This window comes from Dunckerocampus dactyliophorus, chromosome 12, assembly GCF_027744805.1.
Source record: "Dunckerocampus dactyliophorus isolate RoL2022-P2 chromosome 12, RoL_Ddac_1.1, whole genome shotgun sequence".
NCBI classification, from domain to species: domain Eukaryota; kingdom Metazoa; phylum Chordata; class Actinopteri; order Syngnathiformes; family Syngnathidae; genus Dunckerocampus; species Dunckerocampus dactyliophorus.
The window spans coordinates 25363543-25390213 of NC_072830.1; the positions used below are offsets into that span (position 1 = coordinate 25363543).

Genomic DNA, 26671 nt, shown 5'->3' on the forward strand with positions numbered 1-26671 from the left:
TTAACCCTGGAACTGCTATTTACAAATGTATGAAAAGGCAACTAAAGTCACATTTTTTCAAACTGGGGTATTTAAATTACAATGGGCTCTCACAAAAGACCGACACACATCACCTTATGCTGTGTGTCGACAACTGTAGACTACCTGCCACATGACAGACAGACAAAATTGCCTTGCTAACTACACTGTGGTCTGTGGTAGCAGTAGTACTCAGTAAGACAAACAAATACACCACACCACATCCTCCACCACACACAGAGTGCACTGTGTGTACAACATAATACATAACCATAAATCTTGCATGTTGGTAACGCTGTGTAAACTAAAGTCAAATGGTGTACAAGTTTCAGCTTAGGTTTGCAGACTTGTGTTCAGTCAGAACATTTACAGCCAGTAATACACTCTCTGCAGTGAGGGGGAAAGAAGGGAAAATAAGAGCTGTTCATTGTTTAAAAAAACAAACCGTTCCAATAAATTCATCCCCAATCTCCATATGCCGCTCCTTTCTTCTTGCGCCGAACAGTTTTTATGTGCTGAAACTACTCTGCAGGCCCCTGACAGGGCAATAAAACACATTGCCAGGTACATACACTTCCACTGTGCCTTGGAGAGGAAAAGTGGGCCACTGGGAGAAAAAAGGGACCAAGAGAAAATATGAAAAAACAAAATACAGTCAGAAGGAATGTAAAAACAGGGGCAGATGAGTAAGAAAGAAGGAATGAGACAAATGCAGATACAGAGTTGAGAGGTAGGGATGGAGAGGGCAACACAGAAATGGTTGCGTGGCCACTAGACCTTTGCTACACAGTTAGTGAGGACATACTGAAAATGACTAGACTATGCAGTAACCTTCGTAACTAAGTGCTAACCTTAACACGTCATCATCAAGTTAAGAATAACACACTTCGCATTGCAGCATGTCCAATTGTGCTGTCCAGTCCAAACACCGCCTACAAAAAATGTCCTCTTCCCCAAGGTCCACATCTTCAGCCTCACCAAGACAAATACACAAGAATGCACACAGGCTTAGTTCCATTCTTGGCCATCTCTCAAGGATTTAACATTTTTTAAGAATCCAGCTGCTCTGTAAATCATATGTCTGGTGTTCTCCTTTGAGAAAACAAAAGCTGGAGACCAACATGAAGAGACCCAGTGTTCCGTAAAATACTCCTCTGCTCGTGTGTCTTACAGTAGATGCTTTGGACAGTGTTAGTAGAAATAGGTTGTAGCAGTATTAAACCTAACAAAATCAATAATGTGACTTTACACATTCTTTAGTCTGCAAACACTCAATGAACTCGATATAGTCATCCCTCGTCATATTGCGGTTTTGAATTTCACGACTTTTCAAAACTATATGAATTAAGAAATCATGCTGTTTTGTCTGACTATGCCCTATTTGTCAAAAATATGCATATTTAAGCAAATGTTACGTATTAAGCATTTTCAAGCATAAAAATGGCTAAATATAAAGCATTAAAAAGACACATTCAAATTGTAATATGTAAGATTCTACACTGGTCACTAGGTATCAGTAATGTTACTCTAATGTTCGGTGAAAAATACAAGTGGGCAACAGGCTTTTATTGAATGTTTGAATTATACATTCATCATCATCATAACAAAGGTTAAAGGTTGCGGCCATAACCCATGCCAAGCTAAAACTCAACTCTGAACCCCCAACGCTACTTGCTGTCCTCAACACATTTACTTTGACACAAAAGTTTTATTGATGTCTTCTTCTTTTCTCTGATTGTATCTACTATACTGGGTAATACAAGTGCAAAGGTGACAAAAAGGGTGTTATGTCATGATTAAGGGACTCAAATAATGTTTAAAAAAACATATTTAGAAGGTCATAAACAGGTTTTCTATACTCTATGAAATTATTCCATTTATGAATAAGGAATCCTACTTTGCGGAAATTCACTTATTATGGCTGGGTCTGAAACCAATTAATTGCGATAAACAAAGGATTATTGTAAATGTATCAGGTCTCCAAATAGCAATTTTCAAAACCAAAGAATTACAAAGTGTTAACCACCAGTTATAGCCGTTTTTTTGCATTCCATTGCAGGTATGCATGGAAATATTTAGAGCACCTTAAGATTTGTGGTTGGAAGGCTTGGCAAAGGTGCAGTGTATGCCTGCTGTGAAGTACCAGTCGCAGGTTCGTCTGAAAAGATAAAAAAAGAATGATTGCAAGATATTCTAGTAGGAGTCAAGTGCACGTTGACTATAAAAGATCCATCATTGCACATTCCACAGAACCTCCTTAGTGTGTCATACATACTGTTGTATAAATGAAAAAACAGAAGAATGATTTATTTTCACTCCATAGCAAGAACAAGAACTTTACGCTCGTGAAAACTTTCAGTTTTGTATCACATGCACTGGAATAGCTTAAAAATATCATATGCCCTCCATAACCTTAATGCGCCAGCATGCAAATACTGTGCAATCCTCACAGTTAACATTACCTTTATGCACCTCCATACAAAAAGAGGAGGAGCGGTTATCTGCCATTATGTTGAAATGTTGTTATTCTTGTGCCTTTGCCATTTTGAGAGGAAGATGATAATCATTAGGGCCCTATGAAATCACTTTTATTTTTCCCAAAATTCTGTTTTTTCCTGTTAAATTTTTTTTCAATTTCGTTTTCTACCTTTTGCACTTATTTTACCACCATTGAGTGTGTGCTTTTGGGGTTAGTGAATAAAACCTCCATTAACAAAATGCAGAAATCCTTACGTTTATTGATGTAATACATCACTGGCCAATTTTGTCCAGTAATTCAGAAAGGGATGTAGCCTGCCTACCTTTCTAATGGGATGTCAGCACCTGGACATATTTCTACAAAATCTTCAACAAACTGTAGTGCCCGTGATTGTGATTATGGAAGAATTGCGTTATTAATGTACGATATTTTTTATGATACTCTTATTTTGTTTACACAATGAGACGAGATGTGGCAAACAGCGCTCTTATTTTGAAGGCCGGAGTGTGTGTTGACAATGTCCTTTGACGGTTAAGAATAAACGTGCCTCTCGTCTTTCACTCAGACCTTGCATGACGTCAGCAGGCATTATAAAACGCTCGCTTACATTAAAGCGGTAAAACACAACACGGTAAAAACACACTCTTCCAGCCTCAGTCGCACACACACACACACAGCCGTACTAGCATGTTTGTAATGAGATTTCGCCACAATTGAGCGGTCCGCCGGGGAAATACTTCCCCCCCGCAAACATTCCTTATGTTTACAATGACAGCATTTCATTCACATGGTGTCAATTACCACGAGAATCCGCGTTTAACAATAAATTCCATTTTTATTGGCCAATTCCGCGATTCCGTCTGTGGAAACGTGGAAATCATAAGGCCCTAAATCATGCATGAAGCCAAACCCTAATTATATTAAGTGCAAAGCACATACAGTGCTTTCAATGAGGAGGGAGCAGTCACAGGTTGATCTGACATGATAAGAAATGATTGCAGGAAATTCTAGTCAGCGTTAATTTTAACTGCACCATGACTGTAAAAAAAATCCTCATTACGCATAACACACATTATTTATAACACATTCCAAAGCAACTAATTAATTTCAAGACTGAAAAAGTTATTTCCCTCCAGATGCATAAAATGCCTTAAATTTGAGTTGTGTCGTTAATTCAATTAGCTATGGGTCACACAACCATTCTGCATCTTGAACCCCAAAGAAAACCCAGGGCTCTACCTTAAGCTGCAGTCAGACAGACAAGGACAAGTCTAATTGTGGCTTGCGGTTTGGCTGAGCATTCGAACGGAAAAGCAGCTTGTTCACGTCTCAGTCTGGGTGTCAGCAAGGTCCGTTTGTCTGCCAGTCTGTTCACGTAGGTGAATCAAGCGAGACAATGACTCAACACACACAAATTGTGTCTGTCAGCCACTGCTTGTGGTACGTCGAGGAGGCACAACACAAAAATGACAGATATGGCACGAAGGGCAAAGCGCAATCAGATTGAGGGGACGTGGTATGGTGACAATGTTACGGCGGAGTAAGATGTTTGTACACAGCCATCTCAGTCACAAACGACACATCATGCTTGCTATGCTTGATGACATCTGACTGTGAACCCACATGGACACAGAGTAGCAAATCTATCAGCAAAACCACATTCATTAAACTTAAACGGGACATATTTTGTAAAACTGATTTAATTGCTAGTACAGTATATACAAATTTGGGCCCATAGAGTGCCTTGCCCAACCAAGAACCAACTGAAAGATCTTTTATTGGATGGACTTTAGGGACCTGACTCGGAGGTTTGATACAAAAGCCAAACAATATTATTGGTCATGCTGTGTAATAAAAACGTACATTCAGCAATACTTTGATTGCATTATTTTGAATGCTTTGAAGGTATTTTGATGCTATTTTCCTTCAACCATATTCAATTCCACAAATTCACGTTTGCAACTAAAGCTCATAATTATTAAAAAAGAAAAAAGAAAAAGATAGGTACCGAATGAGATTGGCTCGGAAGCCAAAAAACGTAGATCGGGACATCCCTAATACACAATGTACGTGTAAACTTGCGACACACGCAAGGGTCATGCACTCCTCCTCTGCTTTGCCCTTGCGACTGGGCTGCGTGCAAGGTTTTCCTGCGTACACGCAGAAAATAATTCATATTCCAGTTTTCGTCCTACAAGCTTTGCGTGCTGTCTGTTGGTTTGAAAATGCATGCGGGCGACTTGCGTGTGTCTTGCAGTTTTCCCCATTTTTGCACGTAGCCAGCACGTAGAAGCACTTACATCGAGGATGCAAGGCCCGCTTAAGTAAACTTTTTCAAATTTGTCATCATTTAGAAATGAGATCCCATGTTATAGTGAATCAAGATGGCAATTTTTTTATCCACACATTCTGTAGTGCTATGATATAAAGCAGTGTTTGTTGATCCACGTCCATTCTCTTGGAGGTTTATTCTTGGCTTGATGTATTCAATGAGCGGTAAGAAAACAGGAATCTGACTGTTGAAAGAAAAATGTGTGTTTGTGTGCATATGAGAGCAGCAGCAAGATAAAGTGCGGGGACAGTGTCAGCATGTGGTTGACTTATCATGCCTTTAAAAAGGCAAACACTGGCTGTCTACACTATGTATGTAAAATAACCAGAAAATACTGAAGAATAGCAAATAAAAATGGAATAAAATGCGATATGTGTTTGTCCTGTGTGCATGCATTCAACAGTTGGATGTCTGTGGTTGCTGGACTCCATGCCAGCCGACTCTATGCCATCAGAAACTGAAATATGAGCATATTGCTCTGAAGATATGCTTGTGTGTGTGTGTGTGTGTGTGTGTGTGTGTGTGTGCGTGTGTGTGTGTGTGTAGGTTCGTAATCCCACGGCAGGGACAGTGTTTACTTTTTCTCTGGAGACATGAGTTCTATTTAAGGGAGTGGAGCAACAAGACGAGGAAGAGACAGGTGCCAAGGAAGTTAGCACAAACGTCTATGAATAACAAACTGAAGGAGAAAGGGATGATGGTGTGTTCAATGGAAAGCAGCTCAATAGCAGAGCATCATTAAACAAGACAAGATGACAAATTCATTCAAAGTATATTGCTATGATTTTTTTGTCATTCAAATATACTGTAGCACCAAAATATGCTCATCTCGACTCATTACATGTCGGATTTTTGTCACTTTCCATGAGATCACATACAACATAAATAGGCGTCATGTAAACTCTATGTAACTCATGAGCGCACACAAGAAAGTTTGGCCCGTGCATTATTATGTTTCTGACGAATGCACCACACGATGGTGGATGTTGTTTGACCCCATAAGTCAGAATGACTTGAAATTTCACCACAAAATTTGGTACACACCGTTAAGGGATTGACAAGCGCATTTAAAAATAGGGTTGGGTTTCGCTCACATACAGTATTTATTATGCAATATCAGTGCCAAATCGGAACATCTGAAACTGGTCCCTGTACTGGATGAACTATCCAAATATATCTGCTGCGTTCCTAACACAATTTAAGTAACTAAAGCCAGATCACTTTCTTATACCAGTCAGGACTTAAAATGAGTTTATAGTATGTGCATATGTTCACACCAGCAAGCTCAGCTTTCCCATCTGATGGCATTGTTCCAAACCGCACACAAGACCACGCATACACACACACACACACACGCACACACGCAAGTTAATGCTGTTCCCAGAAGCTGTCGATCAAGCGGCATTCCCGTGGGTCAATTACGCATTCATTTTAAATCATTCCAGGAAATGATTTAACGTTTAATACCTTGGCTTTATAACATCAACATCATTAATATGGAGCAATATGGAAACTACCAGAAAATGGAAAGTCATTCTGACATGAAATAGTTGCCTCTTCAACGTTTACATGATACTGTATATCCTTTCAGATGAAGTCTGAGTAATGACAGCAAAAGACAAGGAAAAGCCAAGGAAAAGCCAATCAGTAGCTGTCAACAGAAATCCAATTGCCTTACCCCTTTTGTTGACCTTTGTGCTCATGTATCCTGCACATTTGTTTTTAGCATCCATGAAGTTGTGCCGTTGTGACATTTCAAGAATCACAGGAAATAGCCATCAGCTGGTGGCGCAGATGTGCAAAGGAAGTCATATAAATTCATGTTCTTTTTCTTTTGCAGGCCAAATTCTCACCCACACAACCAATCAGCATGGGAATCCTCCCTCCCCCCCCGTTTTTGGAGTGAGCATATCCGTCCACTTCCCAAATGGGCTGCTACCACCTGCTCATCAGATTTCTGAGAAAATCTCATCCGCCCTAGGCTGTAGGAGCGGAGTCTGGAGTTACAGACGAGCAGGGTTATGAGGGTTAACTCTCCAACAAGAGGCCCATTTAGAGCCATGGACAGGAATCATCTATCAGCACTCTGCTGTCTGACACCACACAGAGTTGCCTTGGGCCAAAGCTACTGCTCCAAAAAGTACCCAGAATTAGAATGAATAGACTGCATGTATCCTTTTGTATGGTACAATATCTATGATTTTCCTTGTGGTGATTTAGTACTTAAATCACATACCCATAATGTTGTCCATGGTTCCGAGAGATAAATGTATGATAATTTGTAATTGATTGTGTTGGTATCATCTAAATTGACAGAGACAAATTGTGGAATGCTTCTGTCTGATTTACAGAGTTCGTACTGAGAGAGAACCAAGCTTCTGCTAATACAGCTTACATCTTACATTATGATTATACTGTCTTGCTTGTTGCACAAACTATTTAATTCCGAGATAATGTCACCTAAGTTTGGGAAATTATCTTCCCCTATATTATATTTTGTATAGCAGTATCGGTTTACTGTCCTTTCAAAATAACTTAACACATAATCAACATTATCTACAGAGTACACCTCACAGTGAACATATTCAAATAGTGTCCGAGATGTCAGCATTTTGCGTGAAGACCAGTGTGTCCTCCGTGCTGACATCACAGATCTGGTGGATATTAAGACACCTTCTGCTTGTGGATGCCCCCACAGGTGTTCAATTGGGTCATGTCTGAAGACATACTTAGCCACTCCATCACTTTCAGCTTCTTCACCGAGGCACTTGTCATCTTGGAGGTGTGTTTGGGCCGGCTACAATGTTGGTAAAGTGCCATGCAGGCCAGTTTCCCAAAGGAGGGAGATCATGTTACTGCAGAATGTCACAGTACATGTTGGAATTCATGTTTCCTTCAATGAACCACAGCTCCTCGGTTGCAGCAGCAATCCTGCCGCAATACTACCACCACCATGCTTGACTGTCGGCTTGTCCCGGCGCTGTTAGGCTGTAGCGTTTTTGTATCCTTGTTAAAACATATTCCTCCTCATCATCCTCCGTGAACCAAAGATTCATTTACAGTATTCCAGGCGCCCAACAGCCGCATAACTTCTGCCTTCATTCAGCATGTATGATCGCTAGCTGCTAGCAATCATACAACATGAAACAGGCAGTCCTGCACGAAAGAGATTGACAATGATCTACACCCAATCATAACGCACAACACACAGGCGGGTTCTCTCTTAGCCAATTAGGCCTTGTGGCTCTATACTTACTGAGACAAACTGGACATGTCTTCAACTCTGACATGAGTGTACAGCACCCTCTACTGGTAGCAGTAGTAAATACAATAACAGACACATGCAACAGAGCACCGATAAATAGCTCTAATACACCACAAGGACGCAGAACACAATGCGTGTTCATATGCTGTTAAAAAAATGTGCAAAATTGCACTTTTAAAAATCCGCAAAAGAACGAATCCGCGATAGGTGAACCGCAATATAGCGAGGCAACACTGTATATGCTTTCGTCCCCTATCAAAACACGAGGACCGACAAAAACTTCAACACTGCAAATTAATGAAAGTAACAGTGCATGAAACACACACTCAGCAGAACTCTTGCAGTTACACACACTCACACCATTCCAAGAAGTTGGCAGCCCTATTAATACCACACTTGAAGGACTGGGCCTTCAGCCATTCGATGCTATCTGGTGTCTGATACACACTTGTGTCTCTTTCTTTCCTTGGGGAGTTGCCAAACTGAAAAACTAGAGTGGTAACATCCCTACATCGAGAACAAATTGGCCTTAAAAGGGGCTATGGTAACCCTCAAATGTTTACATGTTGCTCCCAAAAACGTAGGGTGGCTAAAACCAGGGATTTACAGTGACATATCATGGTCATATCATGACATATGCTGAGACATCATGATATGACGATGGTTTGAACTCCAAAGTTTTAATGTAACTTTAAAGTCATATATAGCCAGAAAATTTTGATTGAGGTCCAAATTGTACAAAAAAATAAATCACATGACATTATACGAAAGTGTGGCCTAGATCATTTGGAAACATAAACTATTTTTGCTTGGCCAACGGCAGTGGAAAGCAGCTTTCCAGGACTCCAAAACAAATGAAGCACACAGACCTCAAACTGCATGATGTCCATAGTGCTGACATGTTGTCCACTCGGGTGCTCTAAATGTTTACCCATTCCCTTCATTAATAACAGGACCTGATGTTAGAACAGATGATTAGTAGAGAATTGCATGCCGTACATGTGAACCTACCATCAGTGGATTCACTCTAATTGCTTCCATCAGTGGCCAAAAGTGCCCATCGGAAAATCCAAAACCTTTCTTCTTCCCACATGAAGTGTTTGACACACTTTGACAGTATATTTACAGAGTGCAGGGTGCATATTCATTGGCCATTGCATGCAGTCACTATCAATTACCAAGTCAACATAATGATAATATTTATGATGTATTGCAACTAGCCAAGTGTCGTCAGCCTGATGTCCTCCATCATATGATTGCTGGTTTGGTTTGTTTGTGCTCAGAAGCAGCATGGTCATAAAATACACTCCCTGCGGGTACCAAAACAAACACAGAATATTTTATAAAAAGGCAAAGCAAACATAGCCTTTACAAAAAATTTTAAAAATCACTCTCCAGCAAAGTTAGTGCCTCCTCCTGACTAGGGTTGGCTGGTTGGTGAACAATTACGGTTCATATTCCTCATTTTGATTCAGGTTCCTAACGATTCTCAATTCTGATTCTTGTAAGAGTTAAGGTCATAAAAGTTTGCAAGGTTTAAATGAGGGCACAAACCAGTCGTTTTAGATGAAATGTCTGAACTTCACCATGATTATTTTAATTATATGAACTTTTTTTTAAAATTAACTTTAGTATGAATTTGTCACAGGGCTATTATCAAGTAGATATAAATAGCTATACTAAAAGTAAATGTCAAATCGAACAGCTATAAATATCAAACGATTGAACTTGAATATAAATGTTTATGAAGTTTCTTTCCACGGGAGTACACTTTCAGAACAGATCGTAATTTTTGAAAATCTCATTAAAAAAAAATTACACATATTCTGGTCGTGTAAGAGACTGATGCTGCAGGGACTTAAACATGCTCATGAGCTCCCTCTAACCTGGGTGCAGAATATCAAACTTCTAAAACGTGCAATGAAAAAGTGTATAGGCTAAAGTCGCCTGGATATTTGAGTTGACCAACTGTATTAGCGCCAGTACAATTTGTTTGCTGCCTCAGCGTTATCTTATATATTATAATATTGTTTTTAGGGATGCGCCGATCGATCGGCCACCGATCAATATTGACCATAAAAAACTTGTGATTGGCGTATGCTGATAAACGCCTCACAAAGCCTATCACAACATTCGGTGTGCAGCGGCAAATCCTGCATGTCTGCTTTGTCACGTAGGGTTGCCAACAAAATGGCACGTCTCGTATTGAGCTTGACACAGGCTACACCAGGGGTCACCAACGTGGTGCCCGCGGGCACCAGGTAGCCCCCCACGACCACATGAGGTGCCCGCAAGCCTGCTTTTCATTCAGGTTTTCAGTTAATAATGAAAGAACAGTAGAAAGAAATGCATTCTGAAATACAAAATGTGAGTTGTGGACTCCAGCATTTAGTTAATATTCTGGTAAAACAAGCATTCGCTTTGTTTGGGTTTAAAATAAGCTCTGAAAATAAATGTTACAAAAATGAGTAGCTCTTGGCCATTTTCATTTTTCCAAAGTAGCTCTCACAAGGAAAAACGTTGGTGACCCCTGGGCTACACCAATCGATGCCAGCATGTTTGATCACTCCCTTACCAAATCTATTGCTGATCGACTATTCTCATATCTTTGTTTACACGCTTTGCCTGTCTGTCACTGGCTATACTTTAAATTGGTGGCAGTTAGCTGGCGAGCTAGAGTTATCCGCGTAGCTTCTGGGGCCCGTTGCACAAATCTAAGATAAGGGATCAACCCGGGATATCTTGGTTATCCAACAGCACTGTTAGCATGTTGGACACACAGTCAGGAGAGCTGGAAGTTCTTTCTCTGTTCCCTTCCTAATTTCTTTTTTTCCCCATGTTTGTCACACTTAAATGTTTCAGATCATCAAAGAAATTTAAATGTGTATGTATTTAATTTAAATGTGTCAAATAGTACAAAAATTGTTTCATGCAAATAAAGGCAAAAAAGACAAGCTGCCCAAACGTTCATTTTCTGAATAATTACCTATTTGCTAGGGGCCCTTGGAATTGTCCCTGGCCAATACCACCCACCATAAATAACTTGAAAAATGTTCAGTTAATCCATGCGATCAGTGTCGGTATCTGTATCGGCCGATCTCACACTCGATCGGAATTGGCAGCATAAAACCCTGATCGGAGCATCCCTAATTGTTTTACTTACCTGATTCTGACGGGTTAGAGGAAGGCCCGCGCGACGCGTCAAAGACAGGGCACTCCTTTATTTCTACACCATGAATCTGGAGGTGTTTAATCATGTTGGTCGTGTACCCTCCGTTTACATGATATAATTATGTTGCAATTGTTGCACTGAAAAATTACAAAAAACATATACAATTTTAACAATCCCAGGACAATCATCATGTTAGTCCCAGTTCCTATTGATGCTCTAGACTCGATGACCCGCCCAACTCCTGACCGACCACACAGCCCATTAATATGTCTTTGCACGTTTTAATGAGAAAGCCTGATGATCATTAGCTCATTGCTTTTATTGCTGTTAGCGCTGTTGTGATCATTAAGTACTCTGTGTAATAGTTATTAGCCTGTCATTCCAACACGTTGTCTGCTACTCTCTGCTATTCACACTCAACTGTAAAAGTAAACACTGAGGGCGACTGACTGATAATGTGCTGTTATTCTTTACCTAACACGAAAAACGTCCCTGGAATTGTTTTTTTGGTGGGTTGAAAAAAACTTTACGTCCACACTTTGTCGGATTAGTAAATAGCTGCATCCAGACAGAAACGTAAATCACTGGGTGAAAACAATGTAATACATAAGATACATCTTCTTGTGGTAAAACTATTGAAGAAGAAAGAACGCATGCGCATAAAGTCCATTGTCTTCCGCGTTCCAAGTAATTCCACTCTGTTGTCTAGACTGACAATAAAGTGGAATGACTTCTGCGAGGCATTTTGGAGTATAAGACAAAAAAATATCAGAAGAATGTCGACTGGGGTGAGTCGTGCCAGTCGAACTATTTGGGTTTTTTTTGTCGGCTTGTTACTTCTAGCTACGTGACGGCGACGAGGCGGCGACGGCCTCATTTTCAGAAAGCAACGGTTTGCTTGTCTACACGGCAACCACGAGCCGGCGAATTCAGATTTTCTCACTCTGCAAGCTGTTTTGAAAAAATACTGTTTCAGGGCACGCAGCATGCCGTTTCCATGTGGATGAAAGGCTGAAATGATAAAATACTTTTGAAAATGTTTCCGTGTGGACAGCCCCTTATATTTTTTCTGCTGCCCTCCTTGTTTTTGGTGTTGTTCCACTGCATTAACATTTGTTTTACTCATTTGTAGCTAAGGTCCACAGTGTCCTGCTTTTAAAAAAGTTCCTCTCATTCACATTGCCATAAATCCGCAATTATTTTTCTTTTATGTGCATGTGCATATACGTGCATGCTCTCTCCCTCTCACATTTTTTTCTCTCTCTCTCTCTCTCTCTCTCTCACACACGCACACACACATACAAACCACGCCCATGATAACCATCAGCTCCAGGGGCACCACAATCTATTGTTTCAGCTCAGTGCTAATTACTTAGTTGACCCTGGTTCAGTTGAGGGTAGGATGGTGTGTGGTGTGAGTGTGTGTGTGTGAGTGTGTGTGTGTGTGTGTGTGCATGCATGCTGGGGGAAGGGGTGACCTGGTAGAGAGGTCATTGCTGCTGTCAATCAATTGTCACAGTGGATTCCTCAAAACATAACACCATTAATCCAGTGGCACAATGAACCAAGGCTGCTGCTGGGGGTTTTCCAACTTTGAACAAAATGTGGCTATAAGAAAGATACATTTCTATAAATAGCAAACAGTATGAACACATCCATCCATTTTCTATGCCGCTAGTCCTCATTAGGGCTGCAGGGGTATGCTAGAGCCTATCCCAGCTGACTTCGGGCGAGAGGCGGGGTACACCCTGGACTGGTTGACTGGACAGGGATGAACACATCTCACTTTGCAATTTGAAAACCAGATTTCCGTGTCAATGTCTTTATGAAGTCCTGTATATTCAATATTCAAGGCGAACTGTTACTTCTTATTAAAAGGTCCACCCTTATATTTCCACAGGCAAAGTTCATACAGTTTTACCTTTGGATGCAATAGTATTAGCAGGGTTTTCAGCTCTCATTTCACTCTGTTGCGTATGTTTCCACCTGGAAGATACATCAACTGACTCAGAACAGTACAAATCCCTCAGACAAAAACACAAAAGAAAGGTTATTTGCTTTGCATTCATGCAGTTTCTCCTCGGAGTTCCCTCACAGGACAGTGAAGCCTACACAGCCCTCTTCACTGCTAATTTAATGCTGTAAAGGTGAAGACCTCTCCCAGGGTGCCACGAGCAAACAATACCTGTCCACTATGGGGATTCACTGAAATGCAAAACAGATTTGCAGGACTTCAGCATCACTTAAGAGCCTACTTTCAATTACAATGTCATGGCCATTTCGAGGTGACTGGCCTATAGAGAAAGGGAGCTCAACCTATATGGTGAAGTCCTAAAGTCCCCACTGTTATGCACAATTCCGTTAAATTCCAGCTTTCTGTTCACATTTTCTGTCAAAAAATAGTTAGGGTTGGTAAAATGAGGAGGTACAGTATCAGGTGTCAAATGTTAGAATAAGTAGAGGAAAAGAGAAAGCCGGGGAAAGAAGGTGTCTGCCTCTATTTTTTGGACTCGACCCCGCCCCCTCCCAGCCCGGGGTTGGTCAGAATATGCAAAGTAGTGTGCCTGGATTGGTTGGTTCTGCAGTAGATGGACTTAATAGTCTGTCCCCACACAGACTCAATAAAGTTCGAAGCCCGCCGCTTGCAGCTTGGAGGTGCGAAAGCCGACTGCTGGATCTGCGTCTTCACTAACGGAGTCTAACGGGAACTACGGAGAAGAAATGTGGGATTTGTTTTGGCTTGCTGAGGCATGTGCAGCACCGCTTTTCCTGGATATATGAATCTATTAATTGCCCCAAATAGGATAAAGTGAGTGGTCACTTTAGGATAGTTTGGACAATTTCCGAGGGAGATACGTTACTGCAAGATACAAAAAAGGCAGTTGTGGAGTGGCCATGCAGGGGTTGATGGTGTCGCTTATTGGGACAGCCCTGCTACTTCTGTCCGGGATTCTCGCGCCGCGGAATGTGGTGCACGGCTTCGGCGATGAGGTGGAGGAGATGACCTGCGATCCGATACGGATCAGCATGTGCCAGGGTCTGGGCTACAACGTAACCAAGATGCCCAACTTGGTCGGCAACGTGCTCCAGTCGGACGCCGAGCTGCAGCTGACCACTTTCACGCCGCTCATACAGTACGGCTGCTCCAGCCAGCTCAAGGTACTGCACACATGGGACCCGGTTCGAGTGTGTATTTATAAACCCACCGCAGCAGAACAGTTTGTGAGAACACCGTGGCTGTTACGCACGCACGCACACATTCAGGGATAGCGACTCAAATAGCCATCGCTGGGTCCAGACAGTCTGCTGTGTGTGTGTCTATGTGTGTGTGTGTGTGTGTGCGTGTGTGTAGAGGAAAAAAAGGAGCACATGACAGCAAAGAGCTACCAGCAATAGTTTGACTATTTAGGCTGATGGCAGCATGAGGAGGAACTACTGTTTATGACAGTGTGATGGGCAATGTTGTCATGCCAATCTAAATCAAAACGCCCCCTCTGTCTTCATGCCCCACATTGCAACAGCTGACTCTCTACTGCTGCTATTTTATACTGTGTGCGTGGATATTAATTAGAACAGGGGTGTTGAAACTTTTTCCACCAAGGGCAGCATACAGAGAAATTGAAGGAACCCTGAGCCATTTGATACACTTTGTGCATTAAGGATACTACAACTAATCCAATGCACAGGGTTCCCAAAGTCTGCACACATAGGTAATCATGCATGTAGTACACAATTATTTAAAGCAGTTAATTTTTATTTAAAAATACAGTGTCTACAAAGTCTCTTTACAATCTAAGACATTTATTACAAAAGTAAATGTCCAATCAGTAGAAATTTTGGCAAAATAAGTAGATAGTTTTTTCACCGCATCTAAGACACCTCAATATGGACACCATTGTACAAAATATATCAAGGCAGTACTCAATTTATTGCCATCTTAGGTTTAGCATTGCCCCATCAATGATGGCAATGGCCATTCTTGCCGATTAGTATCTAGATTTAGTAGCCCTGCATCCAACCATCCATCCATCGATCCATCCTTGGTCAATACATGATATCTTTAAGATAACCCCAGAGAAAGAAGATCAGGGAGTGATATCTGGTGAACGAGGTGGCCAAGAGGTTGGGCCATCTATTTTATTGAACAGAACCAATGTCGTCAACAGAGTACCTAAAAAAACACAAAACATTTTGATAGCCACTGATGCCAGACAAATGCAGTTTGTTTACCACTTGCATGCAATCTTGGCCATTGTCCTGTCTCCAGCAGTGGGAGGTTTTTACAAATGTGCTCTACTGGCTTGGTATGGACAGGTGTTTGGATGTAAGGCAAAAATGGTTTGAACACACTACAGTAAAAGTTCTTCAGAAGACATTTGTGCTCTGTGTGCAGGGCAGACAGAACAGGAACCAAAAACTACACTGTCCTGTGCTGCTCCAGCTCAAAATTGCCCTGTAAGATTAGCCAACACCCGCTCCTAGACACACACACACACACACACACACACAAGCAGAAGAGGGAGGAAAGGTGAAAGGGAAACCATATCGCCTAACATTTGCTCTAATGGGAGGCTTCCTGGCAAGTAACCAGAGCAGCTTCAGGCGCCGAAAGTGGCAGTGCTCAGTTTACCAATGGTCAGGGAAAACACCCCAGACGTTTGTCTTATGCCGTCACTGTATCCAAACTATGAAATATGTGGAATCACAAAGGCATACATGGTTAATTTGACATGGCAACATGCTGATTTCACAAAAAATGATTCAAACTGCAGCAAATAGCAAGATGATGACACCAAACATCTTCTCCCACATCATGACCGCCTGAAATGATCAAATGTAACTTAATTCTTGAAAATGACTTGTGTCTGTGACCCAGACATGCCAATAGACATAAAATTGAGCCTTGAATTAAAGGGATTATGGAGCATTACATGGCACATGCCCCTTGTGTTTACTCCGCAGGTTGTTTTTTGGAGACAGAGTTGTTGGCTGCAGTCTTGATTCAAGTTGGGGGTTTTTTTCAGTTTGAAGTGAAAATAGAGATGCAACAAGCAGAGGTGATGCAACTGACTAAAATGATGTAATGGAGTACAGAGTAGATATAAAAACATACCTCAGTTTATGGCACTTGGCATTTTGCCTTCTACATCACAGTGAGAGCTGTTATAGATTAGTTGTATGAGAATGTTTGAAAGTAATCCCATCTAATCCTATAATAAACCTATCTTTTTCTTTAGTTCTTCCTGTGCTCGGTATATGTGCCAATGTGCACAGATAAGGTGCCCATTCCCATCGGCCCATGCGGTAGCATGTGTTTGTCTGTCAAGAGAAAATGCCTCCCGGTTCTTCACGAGTTTGGCTTCATCTGGCCAGAGGTGAGTCAACAGCCATCACATGTACAGTAACCTAGACGTGAATGATTGAAGGATGTGGACAAAGAAATATCTGTTTGCATATTTGATGGCAGATTTGTCAGAATATTGCTCATTTTTCTCTTTCTTCTTAACAGTTGATGATTTTCCATGTTCCCTTTGCAGGTGCTCAACTGCAGCCTCTTCCCGCCACAGAATGACCACAACCACATGTGCATGGAGGGCCCAGTGGACGAAGATCCACCCTATTATCCCATCCGTCATCCTCCCCACCAGGAGGAGTGTCAGGCTCTGGGATCTGCACCCAACCAGTACACTTGGCTGAAGCAGACCGATAGCTGTGCTCTCCAATGCGGCTACGACAGTGGACTGTACAGACGAGGGGCCAAAGTGTTCACAGATGCCTGGATGGCGGTGTGGGCAGTGCTGTGCTTCCTTTCAACCACTTTGACGGTCCTGACCTTTCTGTTGGATTCACAACGATTCTCCTACCCTGAGAGGCCCATCATATTCCTGTCCATGTGCTGCAATTTGTACAGTGTTGCCTACCTGGTAAGTACACCCTGATTGATTTCTGTTAGACGTTTTTACTGTGTATGTTTATGTGGCCTGCATATATGAATGAACGTACATGTGGACGCAATATGAGGATGTCGCTGTGTCATGGGTAGTGGACGAGCCTTGACGGTTACATTTGCCTTATTAAGGCTGAACGGGTCAGGGCTCCAGACTTTTTTTATTTTTTTTTTACTAGGAGCGCAGTGGCCCCTAACTTAAAATTTCAAGAGCGCAAGCAGAAAACTTAGGGGCGCACACTGAAATTGACTTGCAAAGTAAATGTAAATATTCACATTCCCTCTCATTTTCACTGTATTACTGATAAATACTTGAACAATAAATGGCAACTGTCTTCTCTACCCAACCTATTTCTGTCCCTAGCTTGTGGAAGACCTCACTGGTGGTATCTTATACATTATGACTCCAATACCACCCTCTTTTCACAAACATCAGCCCGCCGCCTTCTTCTTTGAGAGTTAATATCGGTTGGCAAACTAGCTTGTTTGTGCGTTACTAACAACTACTGGGCTGAAGTGAGGAGCACAAGTTTGTCAGCAACAAAAATATTCAATAATAATAAAATTAAATTGCCAAATTAACTGGTAGGGTTGCCAATTTCTGCAAAAATAAATAAGACACAGGGACACCTTGTTGGCAGGGCCAACCAACTTTGATTTTTTTTGCCTTTAACTGTGTGAAACAAATGTTGTGCTATTTGACACAAATCTGATTTTAATTTGATACCTGTATTAGGGTAATACTAATACATGGGAAATTAATTGTTGTTATTGTTGTCCTGCTTAAACAGGACAGTATAAAACAGTATAACCCAAGTGTCCAGGTTTATGATAGTGCAGGTGTATCCAACTTCCAGCACTATTAAAGTTACTTTGACAAAAAGGAAGGAGAGGTGAACCAAATGTGTATTATGTGACTGGCAACATTTAAATTGTACTTTTATTTACAAAGCAGATCTCCACTCAAATAGTGTGGTCATTGTCTTTGTGGTATTTTGTGGTCATTTCTCATTAAATATCAGCATCATGTCTGAATTGAATATTAAGTTGAAGCAAATATTCTTTGGTAAGCTTCTCAAAATCAGCTGGCCAGTTACTGGTAACAAGCTACTTGTTGGGAGACCACGTGATAGCATCAATATCTTAAAGCTGGACACATGACATTTTTATTAAACAACAGACACACAACTAGTGATTTGAAGACAAGACATAATTATTATAACGGTAACAAGAGAGCAAGGTTATCAAGTGACACTGTAAAAAAGTAAGTTAGCACGTACCTCATGAATTGCATAGTATAACTGCTGTTTTACCATGCACATGACAATAAAACTCTCTTGAATCTTGAATCTCATGAATCTTGAATGTGACAGCAATTGTAGCTTGCCCGTGGGACAAAAGCAAGCTCCGCACATACCACGTAGCTTGTTTGTTTTAAAGACAAAATGCCACTGTGGTAAAATAAAGAGTCACATTTGGAGTCTGCATAGCAGAGGCTAGGCTGATAAAACCGCCAGAGAGACAGTGGAGCCGGGCAAAATGTGTAAAAAAAAAAAAAAAAAAAAAAAAAAAAAGATGGCAGAAAAGTAACTGCAATGAGATTCAAAGGTGAGCGATCACACACGCTGGCATCGATAGGATTAGACCAGGGGTGCTCACACTTTTTTAGCCTGCGAGGTACTTTTAAAATGGCCAAGTCCCAAAGAGCTACCTCCTACTATAAATATAGAAAATATATTTATAAATGTGTATAAATATATTTACTATATTTACAAATGTAAGTATTTATGTATGTTGTACATGTATAAACACATATATACAAAATCTAACCAGTAAACTTTGAAACTATTACACTAAATATTAACAATTAGTATTTCACATTCACAGTTTCAAAGTTTACAGGTAATCAAAGTAATTTATCATTCAAGAATTCACAAGTCAATTCATTTTGGCAATAAAGATAATTACACATAATTCCTCAATAATTCCACAGGCGCAAGTGTAGAAAACACGCATTTCTATAGTGGAGTTAAGCCATCAAACAATTTCACTTTTTTTCTACATAACTAGCTACTACAAATGGACGGATAACTTTAGTTATAAAGTTGGTTTATCCGTAAACAGAAAAATCAAAATTAAAGTTGCCTCTCTGTGTGTAGCTTGAGACGTTTGTTCACCACTTTTCATCACTTTGCCGTGGGGGAGCAGCAGTGAATTAGGAGAGCAGCTTATTGTCAGCTGACCGATGTTATATGACATCTACAAAGTGACGTTTATGCGATCGATCCACGCTACCTTCGCCGTCAACCGGTAACTCGCCATCGACGTAATGGGCACCCCTGGTTTAGACTGTGATAAGCTGTCGTCAATTGACTCCATATTTTAAAGACTATTTTTCATTAATAATAAGGGACAAGGTCAACTCAATACGGGATGCGTACTTTTATCTTCCACTAGTAGATGAAAATTTTACTCACAATGTCTCATATTTTAGTCGCAAAATGAGACCATGTGGTCTGGAGCCCTGAGGGTACCATAGATTGTTTTTAATAGTTTGAATTAAAATGTTTTTTTTTTTTTACTTGTTTTACAGGTCCGTTTGACTCTGGGAAGGGAACGTGTGTCGTGTGACCTGGATGCCACAGAAGTGCCTATTCTAGTGCAGGAAGGACTAAAGAGCACCGGCTGTGCCATCGTCTTCCTTCTGCTCTACTTCTTTGGAATGGCCTCCTCTCTCTGGTTAGTGTGTGCACATGAACACAAAGACACATATACCATATCTTGTGGAACAACTGGAACATGAGACTCGCATCCTGTTGTGTTTAAAATCTTGCCATCCTGTCCCATGGCCCCCCTGTACTAGACGGATTAATTCACACGTATAAAGGCAACCTTTGGAATAAGGACACTTTCTAAAACTTGTGCTGCTGTTGAAAAACACAGCTGGAAGTCTTCCTTTTCATTTTGCCCTTGATTTCCCCTTTCCAGGAAAAGCAAGCCCAAAGGACTTCATTCTGGCCTTAAATATGACACCGCCATCTGTTGTGTAACTCTTGACTATCCACCACCATGAAGAGCAAAATATAATGGCCAAAGCTGTATTTGCAGTGGAAAAATCATAAAAAACAAAGCATTGTTTGTCTCTTCCTTGACTCATTTTGTCCATCTTCCCTGCAGGTGGGTGATCCTGACCCTGACATGGTTCTTGGCTGCAGGACTGAAGTGGGGCCATGAGGCTATTGAAATGCACAGCTCCTACTTCCACATAGCAGCTTGGGCTATCCCGGCGGTTAAAACCATTGTCATTCTCATCATGAGATTGGTAGATGCTGATGATCTTACTGGCCTTTGTTATGTTGGAAACCTGCAGCAAGAGGCGCTCACGGGCTTTGTGGTGGCACCACTAGCCACTTACCTTCTTATAGGTAATTAAAAACACATATCCAATGTTAAGTTTCATGACATATGCACGTAATGATGATTACATTTGTTCTATTTTGAACTGTAGGCACCCTCTTTATCTGTGCTGGCCTAGTAGCGCTTTTCAAGATCCGCTCCAATTTGCAAAAGGATGGGGCCAAAACAGACAAGCTGGAGCGTTTAATGGTGAAAATCGGAGTGTTTTCCGTTCTGTACACCGTACCAGCCTCCACTGTGATTGGCTGTTACCTTTACCAGCTTTCCAACTGGGGGGAATTCAAGGCCACCACGCAAGACTCATACGTTGCATCAGAGATGCTTCGAATCTTCATGTCACTACTTGTGGGCCTCACCTCGGGCATGTGGATCTGGTCAGCAAAGACCCTCCACACGTGGCAACGCTGCTCTGCCCGCCTACTTAAGGACAGCAGGACAGGTCGAGGCGGCCAGAGAGGACCGGGCAAAGGTTGGATTAAACCAGGGAGAGGCAACGAGACAGTGGTGTGAGGAGAAAGAATGGACAAGACTGTACTTGGTTCTTTATCTCACAGACGTTCACCCCGACAAAAGGAGGATGTAACACACAAACCACTGGATGTGAAAGGCACTGTAAAATGTTTATGAGTCCACAAGCATGTCTAGCGCTATGTCTCCAACAGTGGCATTTGCTTGGAGTTAAGTGTTGGAGTTAAGGAGAAAAGGGTGGACCGGTTCAAACACTAGTAGCCACAGTAGCCCCTTGACCTCTGTTAAGACTTTTATAGCACAGAGACAGGGAGAAAGAGGAAAATTGAAGGTGGAAGAGAGACAGCAGGCAGCATTGAAGCATTAACGTGAAGTTTAGATGAAAAAATAAGCTGTGTTGTGCCACGTCTACCTCTGGCTGACTCTTCTCCTCAGCAGCAGAGACTCAACCTGCTGTGTACAATAAGCCCTCTACCGTAAAGGCCTGTGAAGGCTATTAAGTCCATGTACAGATGTTATTCAGATACAGCCTGAGGTTCCCCAAAGATCCCTGTGGCTTTTTTTTTTTTTTATAAAACAGAATGGGAATTTTACAAGTCAATGACATACCTGACCAAAAGTAACCAACCTGTGTCAAAATGGCCTTATTTTTTCAGACTTGTTTACATTTTAGCAACATTTTTTATGCAGTTAAAAAAAAAATACACCCACCTTTTGTTGAATATTAAGAGCAGATTTTAATGCTCTCAAATTTGAGGGGAAATCAGCTTCCGGTTGTAATAAAGCACTATAATTAGACAACGTGTGAAGTGGTAGGCTTGCCACATCACTTAAAACAGCAGACAGATTCATGAAACGACTGAACAGCACAGAAATTCACTTTCCAATAAGATGCTGCAATAATATCTGGTAGTAATGAGTCTATCAGAGACTATGTGTGAAGGCAGTATAAGTTGATAAGCGATGAGTTGAGTTGTGCATGGATTTAGAGGCTTAGATGTCATTTGTAAAAGCGGGCTTAACCTTTTTTTCCCAATCAAAAGAAAAATGTGCCTGTGCGGTGGATATTAGTCATGGAATCTGCACTGGACTGTTCTTTATGTAGCAATGTCATTATGAAGAGCAATCATTCGTTAGTCATTAGGTAGATCTACCCAGCAGATACAACAACAGTAGCTGCCAAAAAGGAAAACAACCATATTTTGGTGTTTTAATAGAATACAAATAATTGTTTGCTAAAACAAAACAGAAGGAAAGTAGCTGAGAGTATATCTGTACCTTATTGATTATTTGGAAGCAGGTAGGACTCTGGGTGATGATGGTCATTTATCTTTTTGAAGCCAAGCTTATTGTCAGTGATGTGTGCTGCCTCCTTGGAAACCATGGACAGTATATGGTCATGAGTTACTATGCAGTCCAGGAAATTAAAGCTGGCTTTTCTAAACGTTAGATAGAATCCAATGTTATTAGACAATCACTTGCCAAGAGACACAACTGGCGACACGACGTAACAGATGCACACACATGCCTTCATGCAACTATCCATTTCAACATAAAGAAGAGGAATGAGATAAACTTCCCACAGATCATCAGTGATCTCTGTATGGGGGAATCAAATCCAGTTCGACTGTTCAGTGCCATGCCAAAAATCAAAGTTTCATAAAGGTAGCACATGAACACAGTGTGTTTAGCTGTGTGTCAGTACGGCATCATGGCCATCATCGACAGATTAAGCCATTCCCTGAAGGAAACACTTTGATTTACACATCAAACAGTTCACAATTATCTCACTCACCATGTCTTATTGCTCTATTTAACAAATGTGTACATGCTTAGTGTGTTTGCCTGACAATCTAGCAAAGTGCTTGCGTTTCAGTGAGTCTTTGAATGTATAATAACTGTAAGACCTTGTACACGCGAGAGTGAAACCTGTGGGGTCTTCCACTGCACAAGCATTTGGCCCCTCGATGTGTCATGTGAAACCAGATAGTGCCTCCCATGTCTGTCAAATGTATTTTTAGGTAAATGTGTAGAAGTGTAATTTTACATGCTCGGGTTGCGTCTCCGCCTAACATGGGAAATGAGACCTTGTTGTAGATATTTCTAAATATTCTGGTGAACTTGAGAGGCCTGGAGCAGCCAGTGGTTCTCAAAGAAGCATACCTTGGCACCCTGATTACATTTCCAAAGTCAAACAAACATTACACTGAGCTAAAGTGAATTAAGTTAAGCTTTGACCACCATCTGTCTGAGCTAATGCAGTTTCCCTTTTCTCATAACGTTTGGCGCCCACCTCCTGTATGACCGCACTTTGCCCCCCATGACATTTTAAACAATATCAGAGTTACTTAGACACGGGCCACCGAAATGGGCTGGTAATAAGATATGTAAATGTTGAGATGCCCAGATATGAATCAATGTTGGGATTAGTTCACCAGTGCTGAAATTTGCCTCGAATATTAAAATGTCTTGCGTGTACTATAGGAAAAATGCTAATTTATCCTTGTAAAAAGTGACAGATTTTTTAAAACGTGTTATTTAAAATACACTTTTGTATCAGAAGACAAATTAAAAAAAAAGCTTTGGTTACCAATTGGTCATTGAAATGTGTGTGTGTGTTTGCAAACTGGCATGCAGTTAATAATCATGACTTAATAATCTTGTTTGATTATGTCATGTTTTAGCCACGAGAGTCATTAGACTGAATGGGCATGAAAAAAGGAGCACCGGCTTGGATGAAGCGCTCCTATTCATGCTACATTTTAAACAATGCTGCCACCTTTTGACTGATGAGGAGATAACAGATTCAAACCCTACTTTCTCCATGCATCGATGCAAAAGTCATTTTTTGCCACTTTAATTTAGCGCAGTTTAGTTTAGCAGTATCAATAATCAACTGATACTGACATGATGGCACTGTAGGCAATGACCAGCTATAGTCACCTAGCTACCTTACTAGCTCCGAGTGTGTGTGCGTGTGTGCGTGTGTGTTGGCAAGGGATTTCAACTATCTGGGTCTGCAGCTCGAATTGCCTTCCTGTAATTTACTGTGAGTGAATGAGTGTTTGTTTAAGAACTCCCTCAAATGCCTGAGGTAAGAGGAAAGTGACAGCATCTACTGCTCTATTGTTTCCAGATGTGGTTCCACTCTTACACTCCACCAACCCAGGGGCGCCGCCAGGAATTCTGGGCCCCATGAAAACAACAACAAAAAAAAAACACCTTAACCCCCCCCTCCAACTCTGAAGGTGTGCAAATGTCCTGCCTTTTATTGTTCAATACTACCAGTATAATATTTAATGCTAGTGAGTTGTCCATGCATATAGTATGCAATTCACTATTTGATGCAAGAGAACATAACGAATGTGCTAAAGACCATCTCTTACAATGTCACTGTAATTTAAATGGTAAAATTCCTAAATGTTTTTAACAACTATGAAAGACTTAACGAAATAATATACAGTACATTAACTTTTAAATCTGCCAACAAGAAAATAAAGTGGAATAATTATGTGGGAAAATAATTTTGCGTTCAAAAGTTCTGTTATCACAAAGATATTTTTTTTCTTTTTTTGTAATTCCCACAGACTCCCTGCAGTGATAATAATAAGTGACATGTCATCGAACACAGTGTTGCTCACCTTCTTCACTCGGACAGGACAGTTATGGGGAGACTGCTGACTCATTTGTTGTTAAATCTAGAAAATGGGGGAGGGACAACTGATTCAATAATACATGCTAAACAGTTACCTGCGCTGATTAAATGTTGGTTAAAAGGAATGAGATGTAAGCGAACACAATATGCTAACACTCTACTAGCTTATTTCTAACAGGATAATCTCCACAACACACAGACTGGCTAGGCTACAAAATAAAACAGGTCACATATTGACACCCTTTTCGTTTGCCTTTCTTCTCTCACATTTTTCTCTTTACTTTTTTCACTCCCAGACATTATTTTAGCAGGCACTGGTAGCATTGTTTCACTCTGCTCTGCCGCACCTGCCTACTGACAGGCAACACGCTGTAGCTACTAAGCAACAAGGCAGTAGCGGACCAAACCATTTAATGTGGGGGTGCTCAGTCACTATGGACGTTTGCTTTTGATCAATGTGGATGTTTAACTGTTACTACCAAATACACGAGATTGTTTTGTGCTGTGACTATATTTCAAAAAATCACAACCAGATAGCAAAATTACCAATTTAATGGACCCCTATCAGTCATGGGACCTTGGAATTATCCTAAGTTTTCTTGGCTTTAAAGTACCCTTGCAAGCAAATGTTTCAAGCAAGCATGTTCACACAACCATACACTATCTTAACATGAGTTACTGCTATTAATATTAATACTAAATTCTTTCTCTCAACCAACAGCTAGCTACAACAACAACACAATTAGGTGACATTTGGACAAGGCAAAACACAACACAAGTACAACCAAGCACAGAATGATCACATTACATTTCGATATAAAGATTTTCTGTACATATAAATTAAGGAAGACTTACCCTTAATGATAATAAGTTCCACAGAGAAGCCCCAAATAGGCAACAGGGAAATTGAAAACAAGATGTAGAGCCCGCTAATGGAGGTCGATCACATAAATAATAGTGAACTAATGACGTAAAAAAAAAGGAAACAGTTTATCAAAAATGATGACTTAAAAAATAAGGAAACAGTGCCAGTGTATCAAAAGAAAAAAAAAACGAATAGCTTAAAAAGTGTAAACACACAAATTAGCTGAGGCGCAGGTGCTTTGACCGGAAGTAGAACACAAGAGACGTTGGGGCAAGCATTTCAAAGTAAAATCAATACAGCTACAACAAAAATTTGCTGTGAAACAAGAAAGTAAAGAAATAAAGGAGGCTCAAACTCAAAATACGCACGCGCGCTCACAATAATAGCGTTGTGCAATCGAATCACCGTGAAGGTGGAGACGTCACCGTGCAAGTCCCCAGACACACCACGAGATGTCACCCTTTACCCAGGACAATGTGTCTTCTCGCAATTCACAGTTATATCAGAGTCACATGGTGTTAAATAAAATTACCACCAATTCTGATCTCCCCGAATTGATTAACAATGTTATATTATGTTGTATTATTATATTATGTTAATGTAATAAAAAAAAACTAACCACAAACAAACAAACCACATTATTGTACCATGGCTTTTTAACCATCCCTCCATTTTCTGCACTGCTTGTCTTCATTAGAGTCACAAGTGAGCGGGAGCCTATCACAGCTGACTTCAGGCGAGCGGTGGGATACACACTGGACAGGTCGCCAGCCAATCAGTACACATACAAAGAACCATTCACACTCCCATTCTTACCTATTCTAGTTTCCAATTAACCTAAAATGCATGTGTTAGGGATGTGGAGGAAACCAGAGTACCCAGAGAAAACCCCCACAAGCACAGTGGGAACATGCACACTGTACACCAGGGGTATCAAAACTTTTTTCTCCGAGGGCCACATACTGAAAAATGAAAGGATGCAATGGCCACTTAGACGTTTTGTAAACCAACACATGTAGATAAAGTATGCTAAGAAGTTATATATATATTATA

General features: G+C 40.9%; 1 protein-coding gene and 1 long non-coding RNA gene across 3 annotated transcripts in view; one reads left to right on the top strand and one right to left on the bottom strand.

Moving 5' to 3' along the window:
• Window positions 1-1594: 1594 nt before the first annotated feature.
• LOC129191272 (uncharacterized) overlaps window positions 1595-26671 on the bottom strand; it is a 46437-nt gene continuing 21360 nt past the window's right edge. For both annotated transcript variants that reach the window (XR_008573169.1, XR_008573170.1), the window contains one exon: window positions 1595-2176. This is a non-coding gene — a long non-coding RNA (uncharacterized LOC129191272). The remainder of the gene's footprint in view (window positions 2177-26671) is intronic.
• fzd4 (frizzled class receptor 4) lies at window positions 13886-21675 on the top strand. Its single transcript, XM_054794478.1, has 6 exons — window positions 13886-14425; window positions 16504-16641; window positions 16804-17190; window positions 19807-19952; window positions 20391-20638; window positions 20722-21675. Exons 1-6 carry the CDS (start codon window positions 14162-14164, stop codon window positions 21138-21140), a joined length of 1602 nt encoding a protein of 533 aa, XP_054650453.1. The 5' UTR covers window positions 13886-14161; the 3' UTR covers window positions 21141-21675.